Here is a 10,711-nt window from a genome sequence, read left to right on the forward strand (position 1 = left end):
TTGAGTCTTAAAAAGATACTTCCTAATCACTGTGCAAGACAAGTACTTGACAAGACTCTGACCTTGTTCAAGTTCAAAAGCTCTTGGGTCTCCAGAACATCTCTCCTGAAAGCTACACTTACTTGCAAAGTTAACAGAAGAGTTGAGATATTCTAAATTGACTCTAAAAATATTGGTCGCCAGACTGGAAAATTCTAGTTAAGAAAAAATATTTTACTGAATTATCTGGATGACTATTTTGGTTCACCTGATTTCTTTTGCCAGAATAGATATAGGCTGTCAGTTTGAAATTCAGATACTGAATAAGTGACCTATCCCAAATTAATCTCCAACTGTGTATGTTATGTTGCCATTCAGTCATTATTTTTTCCTGACCCAGAAAGAAGACAAAATTCTGTTCATTTACATGGTTTATTGTTGTAAACATTAAAATTGTCTTTCTCAAAGAAAGAATTTATCAGAAAAAAAATCAGCGTCTCTAACTGTCATACACCATAGAAAAAAAGGCAGTGACTCATATCATGTGCCATACTAGAAATATACAAAGAAAAATACTACAGAATATGGCAATATTAAAATTCTTACTCAAACAAAATAATAAATTAACTGACAATTTTAGACATAAAAAAATTCAAAGTGCTCAGTAATTTCCAGGGAGTTATGTATATTATAAGCACTCTGGAAACAGTCAAAAGCTGCTGCATGCAAGTTTTGTTTAGCTTTAGACAACAAAATAATCAAGATATAAACTTTCTTTTTATCAACATCAACGGTACATACAACACTTACAAACAAGGAATGTTGGACGGTGTTACAAACACTATGTGTCCCTTTTGTCAGGATTTTCTGATGTGTAATACTTGTGCCCACCTATTTTACAATTGAGAAAATGTTTAAGCTCAGATAACTACCAATCTTTATAAAATCTAACAGACTACATAGTGTCTGAAATACTATTTATATAATATAGACATTACTGAAGTAGCAAGTGCCTATAACATTTTCAACCTAGAATCAACATGCTTGTCCCTTTTTATGTATTTATTTATTTTTTTTGCAAACACACTTATCTTTTAGAATTTGTAATATTTATTCATAAATAGGCACAAAATAATTTAAAAAGCCAAACTGCATTGGGTAAATTTACAAGCCTTTGCCTTCTTCAACTCATGCCACCCACGCAACATTTAGTTTTACTATATATTACAGCTTTCTTTACAGCAGAAAACTTTGAAGTATTGTTAAAGGGCAATACTTGTGGGTCCCCTTAAGGTGTGTGTGTGTGTGTGTGTGTGTGTGTGTTACATTTGTCTGAACTGCAACAACCAAGCATGGCCAAACATTTCCCATTATACAGTATATCAACCTTTCTTCTGAACAATAAACTGATTTTTAAACTGATAATAAAAAGTTTATACCACTGTATTGTGTGTAGTCCATGTTCTAAATCCAGGATGCCCCGGAGCCAAAATGCCCTTTCAGGTTCTGCCTGCAGGTTAGGAAATAGCAACAGTTTTTGTTTGTTTGTTTTCTTTAGGGATCAAGGGGGCTGGGGGAGGGTTACAGAAATGAGGGGCAGCTTGAGCTGAGACAGCTCACAGGGCTATCTCTGCCCATGTGACTTGCCCCCTCTGGACAGTTTCCGTTATCTTTCCAGTTCCTTTGAAGTGCTGGGGAGGAGGTCTTAGAAAGGTAAAGTGTCCAGGAAAAGTTTGTCAATTATTGCTGGCGGTGGCACCAAGTCTTCCAATTTCAGGTAGAAAATGCGCTGTAGCCCCTGTGTGCAAAGGGTACGAAGTTCTGGGAGCTTCCCCAACAGTTTGGACAAATAATTGGGGCGGTTCAACCCCCCATTGTTGAAAGTCACATGGTCTTTGAGACAATTTACAATCTTGTTTTGCAGTTCTTCCACTCTCTTGGGTTCCTTGAGCCCGTGTCTCTCTAAAGAAAATATAATCAGAAACAAAAGAAGAATGTACAAGACAGTTAGCTAGTTGGCAAAACCAAGGAGAATCTGTGACAAGGGCAAGCCAGGACAAATCCTGCTAGGCAGTTCTGGAGGGGAAGCACCCTGCACCTGCAGTACTGACCTGTGACCATAGCCAGGGCAGCAATGCAGGAGAAGGCAGAAATGTCGATGTTCATATTCTGCAAGTTGGAGGAGAATTCAACAATGGAATCAATCCATTCCCCAAAGCCACGAACGCATTGCAACCTGTGCAAGACCACCCCATTGCAAAAGATGAGTTTACCCTCCACTGGGTTGGACCTGCAATTAATACCAAAGAGAGAGAGGGGAGAAAAAGAGAGAGAGAAAAGCTAAACAACTAATTACTTGAAGAGCAATAAATGAGGGATTTAAGAGGCACCTAATTACTGAAGAGTTAATAAAATGTAGACCAGTGGACCTTGAAAGGGTTTAATTTCATAACAATCAAGAACGCCCCCTATCCCACCTCCATTCCATTCATCCAAGGCTTCTGGGCTTGCTCCTTCCCTTGTCTTTTTTTGTTTTCTTTCTTTTTCTTCCTTTCTCCGACTTTCATTTCCTATTCTTTTTCTCTACCCCACCCTCTGGTTTCCCTTCATCCCTTTCTTTTCCTTTCTTGATTTCTCTCACAGCCTCCCTGGATTGTCTCCTCCCTCCCTCATTACCTGTATGCTAATCGAAGGACAAACAGTTCTAAGAAAGCTGATTCAAAAAGCAGGTCCTGGTCGGCTTTGGGCAGGTCTGCGAAGCCAGGGATCTTCTCCGCCCAGCCCCGGATGATCTCCATGGAGCCAGTCAGGAGATCATAGAATTGCTGGATATGCTGGGTGTCATCTCCACTCATCTGATAGTCAGGGTTCGCCTGGAACTGGAATTTCATTTTAAAAAGCACTTAATGAGGTTCTCTAAAATATATAACCCGTGAAATTGCTAACCCCGTTTCTAGTAGGGGAGCCAGGTTTTTATAACAATTAAACCTCTCTCTGACCAGTAAGGAAATTAGATGTTCCGGGGCAATTAATTCAATTAGGGATGGTGCTACGAGGTCGCTGCTTTAAATATGTAAATTACCATTTCCATACAGACTAAATACAGTGCCATCCAGCCCTGGGAAACGTTCACTCTTATCTCCACAAAACAATTGACACGTTAGTATTCATGCTAGTCCCAGAGTGGGCCTCGAGCTGAGACATCCTTTTTCAAATCTTAATAAAATTGCAGTCGCTACCACGTTTGCTCAACATACTTCCTCCAATTAAAGCCCGCATATTTTTCACAGCTGGAGTAAAAAGGATCTGACCACTTGATCCCCCACCTCACTGCCATTCTTCACACCCTCTCCTTCCCTTCCCTGACCCCCAGACAGGCCCTACATCCTTCCCCAGCACAGTGCCAGGAAGGATGAGGATTAAAGCATCTACCTCTATGGAGGACTGGGAATAAAGTAGATCGGGGAGGGGGGAGTTCGTACAGCCCCTGGATTTCATGATAGAGGCACTGGGGTATATGGAAGAGGAGGGGCGGAGGGGTAGTGGGGTAGTGGGAATTCACACAGCTTCAAACCCTGTGGCATGTCCCTCTTCTCCTTCCTCTGCCCTGTTCTCATGTCTATGACCCCAAGCTACAATCCCTGGCCAGAGCTGTGAGGCATATAGTCTTGCTTGCCTTCTTTACCCCATTGAATCTGAGGGTTAATGGTGGATGTGGGGAGGGGTCCTGCCCATCTGTCGGTTTATCCACATGATTTCCCCCCACCAGCTTCTTACCCTGGAATAGTCCAGGCTGGTCATAGCCGGGTTGGAGTCGACATGGGCCCTGACGAGGGCACTGATCAGACTCACCGGGGGCGAAGGGGGAGAGGGCTCCTGTGGGCTCTTCGGTTTCGAGGGCAAACGACCTCTCCGGCCTTTTAAACTGTCTGTGCGAACCACTGCAAAGGAAGAGCCCTGTTAGCGCCACTTTTCCGAGCCCAGGCCCAGCTGCTGCCTCGGTCCCTCCCGGGGGAAGGCCGCAGCCGCGGGGCACCAGGCTGAGCGGCTCAGGGCCCCACTGCTTGTAAAGCCTTTACTGACGAGAAGCATTAAAAAATGCGGGGTTATTTTATATCTTCCTCCAAATGGGTCGTATAGTTTAAGGAGAGAAGGGCCTGGCGGCTTTCTCTAGGGGAAGCCGGGCAAGCAGGCAGCTGCGGGGTCCTGAAGGCCAGACTGTGGGGGAACCGGAGATCCCCAGCACCGGGAAGTGGAACGTGATGCTAGAGTATGAGCAGTGGTTTCCTAAGGGCGCAAACTGGAGGGTCGGCAGCTCCCCGCTACCTACCTTCTTTGACCATCCCAACAGCCAGGCACTTCTGAAATCGGCAGTACTGACAGCGATTCCGGCGACGCTTGTCCACTGGGCAGTTTTTATTTGCTAAACACACATATTTTGCATTTTTTTGCACTGTGCGCTGCAAAAGGAGACAATATAGACCAAAAAAATTTTTTCTTCTTTTGAAAATCAGGCAACTCGGAGAAAATTTCCGATATGTGGCTGGGGTTTACGATTCCTCCCCACAAACAAACACATACACACAATTCCATTTTATTTTTTTCTCTTCCTTTTCTTTCTTTCTTTTCTTTTTCCTCCCCCAGGGCATTTAACAGAAGAAAATTGATAGCGTTAACATTTGAGCTAACCTTGCCGCTCCTTGCTGTGTTTTATATGCCAAGAGAAGGAGAAGGAGACGCTCAGTAAATACAAATCCGTGGGCATTCATATTATTTACATTCCTTGGAGACCTTCTCTATTTAAAATGATAAGATTATTCAATCAGGATGGCGAAATAAAGAGATCACTTAATTTGACCATAGGGAATTCTGTTCCACTTGGTTAGCTCAGACACGGTTCTCTGTCCTAACCAATTTCATTCTGAACAGGGAAGACAGCTCCTAGCACATGCAAATGACCCTCTTCCAACTCCGGCTCCAGCAACTTCGGGCGGGGGCCAGCCGGGTCGGCTGAGTGCGAGGGGGATGCGACCCTGGCCTCCCAGTCTTTCTGCTTCCCTTTCTCAGACACCCGGAAGTCCCCGCCGCAGCCCGTGGACTCCTGCAGGGTAGCTTCGGTGGACCCCGGAGAGCCGGGCAGTCCCAGGAGAGCTGGGGCTGGGCTGCCAGCACCAAGGCGGAGGCACACTCCAGGGTCCCGGGCACTAGGGGCTCCCTACCTGCCTACTCCGCTCAAGCCACTGCTCACCTTAAAGAAGCCTTTGCAGCCCTCACAGGTGCGCACGCCGTAGTGTTGGCAGGCTGCGTTGTCCCCACACACAGCGCACAGCCCCTCGTTGGAGGGGGAGCCCCGCGACGGCGGCGAGGGCACCTGCGTGTCGAGCAGCTGCGACGCGTGGCCGATCTGCAGGCCCGGGAAGCCCATGGACGCGGGCTTGCGAATGGGGTTGGGTACAGCAAAGGTCTGCCCGTCCACCACGTGGTGGCTGCTGGCGGGCTCCGGGTTCATGGGGACGTGCAGGGGCCCGTCGAAGCGCATCTGGCAACTAGACACCGGGGTGCCAGGGGGCGATTGCTTAAAGGAGAAGAGGGAGAGGCGGGAAACTGGAGTTTTCCTCTGCTCGATCATGTGCGTAGTGGCCACGTAGTTCTGGTGGAAGTTGTGGAGAGACCCCGGGTCGTCCCACATGGGGCTGTGCTGCACCTGGAAGCCCGGGGTGGTGGGCGTCGGGGGCGAGGAGGGCTTGTAGTAAACCGAACCGGAGTGCGGCATCATCTCCTCAGACTGGGGGGGCAGGTGGCTGTGTTGCTGGTAGTTGTGCATCTGAATGTCTTCTACCTTAATGGAGGACTGCTGTCCGGACAGGGGCATTTGGTACAAGCAAGGTGGCTTGACGTCGTAGCCTGTGCTGTAGTTGTCCATAAAGGTACTGAAGCTGGGGAGAGAAGTGGTGGCAGTGATTTCAGTGTTGGTGAGGTCCATGCTAAACTTGACAAACTCTGGAGTTAAGAAATCGGAGCTGTATTCTCCCGAAGAGTGGTAACTGTAGCTCTGAGAAGCGGGGCTGGCTCCTTGAGGCGAGGACCCATACTGCGCCTGAACACAAGGCATGGCTGGAAATGAAACAGGGTGATACACACTCAGCCTGGTCAACTGAACACTTCCTCCCGGGCTCGGGTACACCTGGAGCTACACCGGCAGCCCGCGGCAGTCAGAGAGCGTGTAGGGGCGCGAGAGGAAGGGCAGGAGAGGGAGAATGCTGCCGAACAACAGTGTAGGGTGTGGAAAGACTGACCAAATAAAGACCCAGAGCTAAAAAGCTACTGAGGGTCCACATTCCTAGGTATTTCCAAACATCTCCTCCATACCACCCCCCACACCTTTTTACAGTCAATCCCACTCAGATGAGCCTCTTCTCTGAAGCTCAGATTCAGCAGTCTCTTTCTAGAAATGACCATCTAGAAATGAAGTTGAATTTCACAATGAGAAAGTTGTTCCCCAAGGCGATGGGTCGGGCAAATCTTAAGTTACAGGGTTTGCCAAGAAGATCGCCTTGTCCTGTTTCTTGATGTTTGGGGAACTCCGGAGAGTAAAGGAAATAAATGAAGTTGCACTAACCTTCAGCCGAGTTACAGGCGTTTTCGAGGAAATTAAAGGTGGACAGTGTCGTAATTCAATGAAGGACAAAGTTTCCAAGATTTTTAGAAAAGCAATGGGGAGTCCAGCCTGTCCAATCTCCTCCCTGAAATACAGACACAGGAAGCTTCAGGGTATCTTCCTGACAGAGATTCAACTGGGCATATGTAGACTCACCAGGCAGGCCCTTCCATGCCTTCCCTGTTCATCTCATTGGAAGTGAGTGGGAAGCCTTTACCAAACACAGCACTTAAAATGAATGTATAAAAGAAATGACTTGAAACAACAGAAAATACTACCCATTGCACTGTGTAAATCCTTGCAGAGAGAGGATCCTGCAAGAGGAAAGTTAGTCCATGAACTCATTTAACATTTATGATGTAATGAACTGGCCCCTTTGCTACAGTGTAGGTGGAGAGGTCATTTCCATCTTAGGTTAATTCAGGACCTGAGTATGAAGACTAGAGTCTGAAAATACAGCATTGGAACCTTCTCTTGCATTTTTTTTTTCATGTGGTGAAATTGCCTTTTCTTTTGGTAGAGGGGAAGAAAGTAGAAGTCAAGAATATAAAATGAGAAAACAATCTTTCCCCTTATAAAATGTTAGAAAGACCTTGACTGAGAAGGCAATTTGAGTGGAAGCATCCGCATTTCTAAAGTGCTCTTGACAGAGCACTGGGATTGGAGCTGCAGACAAATTGATGTTCACTTTTCCAGAAAACTTGTCTTTCAGCATCTTTAATGGCCACAAGGTGGGAAGAGGGGACCCTACTTTTCCAGGAGTATCTTAGGTCAATTGCAGAGAGGGGACATACTGCTTATATGGTATTGGCACCAATATTAGAAGTGTTTCCCAGAACAGCAAGACGAACACCTTCCCCATAATGCCTTCCACGATCTGCCTTTCTGGAACAAGGCATTCTTGTGTCCTAGTAATTTTCAGATGTTCCCACTTAGAAGGCATTCTAGCGCACAGACAATCTTATTACTAATGAAAAAGAAAGCCAGTATCCTCTCTTTCTATTCTTTCCCCTCCCCCACAATCTTGCTTCATAGTGGTGGTGGGGGTGGGGGCGGGGGGTGATTACCCAGAAAAAGCAGAAAGGAGACTCGACTTCCACAGCCCTTAGAGATATTCCTGTGTTGGATATTAACTCCCTGGTAGCTCCACAGTTTCATAACTGTACTCTTTACATATTCATATTCTCTCTCTCTCTCTCTCTCTCTCTCTGTCTCTCTCTCTCTCGACACATTCGCAAACCCAAGGACAGCATATGTCAAAACCAGAAATTTCAGACAACTTAGTAACAGGACACTCTACCAACACCTCCCTTACTCAACAATACCCGGGAAACATCGCGCGCTGGCCAGCCGCGGAGACACAGTTCCCAAGCAACGCATAAACTGAAGAACTTTCTCTCCCTGTCAGTTTGTGGGCAGCTTCCCTCGTATACACAGAACTTGGAGTCTCCGTCTTCACAGGCCACAATCAATTCCTCACTAACAGCAAACTTTGCTCACATTTCCGCGGGCTAGTCCTCAGCTCCCAAACTGTGGAGTCTCCCTTCCACGTCCACCAATGAGGAGCCTGGAAGCCTCTGTCGGGAGCCAACTCCCCACTAGTGCCAAAGCCGGAGTTCGAACAAATGCCCCCCGGTAACTACGCGCACGCACTCCCCATCCTTCGGTCCCACTCTCACTAGAAGCCTCTGGCTCCCACTTCCAAAGAACCTATCCCACACAAGTGGAAAGAAGAGACGTGCAAAAGAAGGAAGAAGCATAAAAGAAGGCGAACTGCAGGGGCTGCATCTACTCACTTAGGAGTTCTCCGCGTCTCTCTTCATTCATTCAACTCTGCCGAAGTGCAGTTCCCTCTGGGAGGCTGGGCGCCGGGGTCGGGGAGGGGTGGGCGAGCTGGGCGAAGGGAGCCCGGACACCTCACGCAGGGAGGGAGTAGGGACAGGCGGCCGGCTGGACAGGCAAAAGGGACCGCGGAGCTGTACGCGAGCCGCCGGGCGGACTGGCCCTGGCCGCCAATGTGCCTTTGTTTATGTGGCTCGCGCTGCCGCTGCCAACATGCACCTAAAGTCTCCGCGCGTCAGCGCGCGTCAGCGGCCCGCCGCCCAATCGCCGCGCCGCCGCGCTCCCTGGACTCCTGGCCCGCGCTCGCTTTGGTATATTTCCGACCTGACGTCACGAGCAGGGCAGATTTTAAGGTGGGAACCGCTCTGCGTTCACCTTGGTAGCCAGCTTGGGTGGTTTTTGGTGTTTTCTTTTCTTTCTTTCTTTTTTTTTTTCCGAAAGAGGTGTGACCTCTCCCAGGTCTGCGCAGCCCGCAGTGCCGCGACACTTCATTTTCCCCCAGGCCCCCGCGCCCTCGCAGCTGCTCGGCCGCTCACATGTGGGGAGGGTGCAACAAAAGCCCAGGCGGAAGGGAAGGCTGGCGTGGGCCAGGTAGCACGCACCTGGAGCCGCACGGAATGGGATGTGCCTTGCAGCGCCCTAACCTCTCCCACCCACCTTCGTCACCCCCTTAGCGGAAGAGCGTACAGATGTCCCATGACACGAGACGCTCAGAGGGCTCACGCAGTTCGGGTGGGATTTCCCTACCCGGTTCATCCCCTTTTACTCCCTTTTCCTGTCCTAGGCCGCCTCCTCTTCTGGCATATATTCATTCTCATTCTCTCTCTCCCCCTTCCCCCTACTCCCACACTCCCATCTGAAAGGGAATGGGAGTGGGGGTAGGGCTTATTTTTATGTGTTTCCTTATTTCCACGCAGTGCCCACGTTCGATGGAGGACGTGGTGCGTGGGGTTGGGGGGGAGGAGAGGAAGGGGAGAGGGTAGACAGTGACCGTGACCCAGCTCTTTAGAAACCCCAAAAGTCAGAGTGAAGCGTCGCGCCTTTTCCTTTCGCAGACAATGCAGCCGAGCAGCAGGCAACAGGTGCGCCTTCTGCAGAAAGGTACTCTGATTCCCACCTTCTGCAAACTCTAATACTTTCGATACTCCTCGGTGCCCACCAACTTGTACCCCTTCCACGAGTTTTAGAGAAATAAATCGACCTTCGTTTGAAACACAAGGTCTATCACAGCCTCAATCTTAGAACCCAGAAAGACTGGACAAGAAAAGCGAAGCGGGTGGGGATTGGAGACAGCGTCTCCGCAAAGCGTAAGGTGTGAGCCTACAACCCAGCCAGGAGAGGGGCCCGGGCGGACTGTGGGAGCGTGTCCCACCCCCGCAGCCATCCGAGTCGCCGCCGATTCTGCTTTGCAATTCATTTCCCCTCGCCAGGCCGCGGGCGCAGGGAGCTTTCTAGCAAAGACAACGCCGCGGCTCCGGAGGGCAAGCTCCCTCCCCCAGTCTCCCGGCCGGAGCTGGGCGGGCTTCCTAGGGCTTCTCCCGCGGGGCTGGAAGAGGCTGGGCCTTGAGAGGGAGAGTTCGGAGCCGCCCCCGCTTTTCTACTCGCGCAGAGCGTCCCAGCCGCCCCTCCTTCCTCGGCGTGGCTCGCTTCCAGGCCGACGGGACCCTTTTGCAACTTGCCCCCCTACTCGTGTTCTCAGTACCGGCCGATGGCGCCGTGGAACTATTCGGGATCCCTGGCTGCTCAGCCCTAATCTGCAGCCCCGCCTTTGCCTACTCCCTGCTGCCCCCAGCTCGCCGGTGGCTGGGGAGGCGTTGCCAACAGATGTCCTGCGGCTGCCCCAGGAAGCCGCGGGCTCTTCTGCGCCGCAGCCTCCGGGAAACCTACGTGACCACCTTAAGTTTCCCCCAGATGTTGCGGCTGCCGCTACTGCTGCCGCCGCCGCCGCTGCTCGGCGGTGCCCTAGCAGGCGCAAGAAAAAAATAAAACCAGGAAGTGGGTGGGGGGGCGGGTTGTGGTGGCGGGTAAGGGTGTGTGAGTAGGGGGATGAGGAGGGGGAGGGCGAAGAATAGCATATTAGCATGAGCTCGGTAGCGTCAGCGCCCCGTGGGCAGAAGCGATTCCATGCGAACGAAAGGGAAAAAGTGAGAGTTTGGAGAGCCGGGGAGAAGGAAGGGGGTGGGGGTGGCGGTGACGCAGGGGCGCAGGCATTGACGCACCGGCCAGGCTGGG

At 49.9% G+C, this 10,711-nt stretch overlaps 1 protein-coding gene across 4 annotated transcripts; it reads right to left on the reverse strand.

Annotated features, from left to right (window-relative positions):
* Window positions 1–388: 388 nt before the first annotated feature.
* Window positions 389–8,692, reverse strand: LOC105493223 (nuclear receptor subfamily 4 group A member 2). Of its 4 annotated transcripts, none has more exons than XM_071072794.1 (8): window positions 8,434–8,684; window positions 6,599–6,722; window positions 5,228–6,093; window positions 4,310–4,439; window positions 3,832–3,920; window positions 2,656–2,858; window positions 2,091–2,269; window positions 389–1,941 (listed from the first exon to the last, which is right to left on the reverse strand). In XM_071072794.1, exons 3-8 carry the CDS (start codon window positions 6,089–6,091, stop codon window positions 1,685–1,687), a joined length of 1,722 nt encoding a protein of 573 aa, XP_070928895.1. In that variant the 5' UTR covers window positions 6,092–6,093; window positions 6,599–6,722; window positions 8,434–8,684; the 3' UTR covers window positions 389–1,684. The 4 variants fall into 4 exon arrangements, 3 of the variants coding, with proteins under 3 accessions (XP_070928895.1, XP_011759055.1, XP_011759053.1); XM_011760753.3 differs by having other exon boundaries at window positions 390–1,941; window positions 3,757–3,920; window positions 5,228–5,915; window positions 8,434–8,682; XM_011760751.2 differs by having other exon boundaries at window positions 390–1,941; window positions 3,757–3,920; window positions 8,434–8,681.
* Window positions 8,693–10,711: the final 2,019 nt, after the last annotated feature.

This window comes from Macaca nemestrina, chromosome 11 (assembly GCF_043159975.1).
Source record: "Macaca nemestrina isolate mMacNem1 chromosome 11, mMacNem.hap1, whole genome shotgun sequence".
Taxonomy (NCBI): Eukaryota; Metazoa; Chordata; class Mammalia; order Primates; family Cercopithecidae; genus Macaca; species Macaca nemestrina.

Bases quoted from the DNA above. Each gene is read 5' to 3' on its own strand.
- LOC105493223 (XM_011760751.2), bottom strand. From the start codon at position 6,091: ATGCCTTGTGTTCAGGCGCAGTATGGGTCCTCGCCTCAAGGAGCCAGC. The intron at 4,440-5,227 runs GTGAGCAGTGGC...CTCCTTTTGCAG, and splicing joins GCTGCAAAGGCTTCTTTAAG to CGCACAGTGCAAAAAAATGC. The intron at 3,921-4,309 runs GTAGGTAGCGGG...CTTCCTTTGCAG, and splicing joins TGTTGGGATGGTCAAAGAAG to TGGTTCGCACAGACAGTTTA.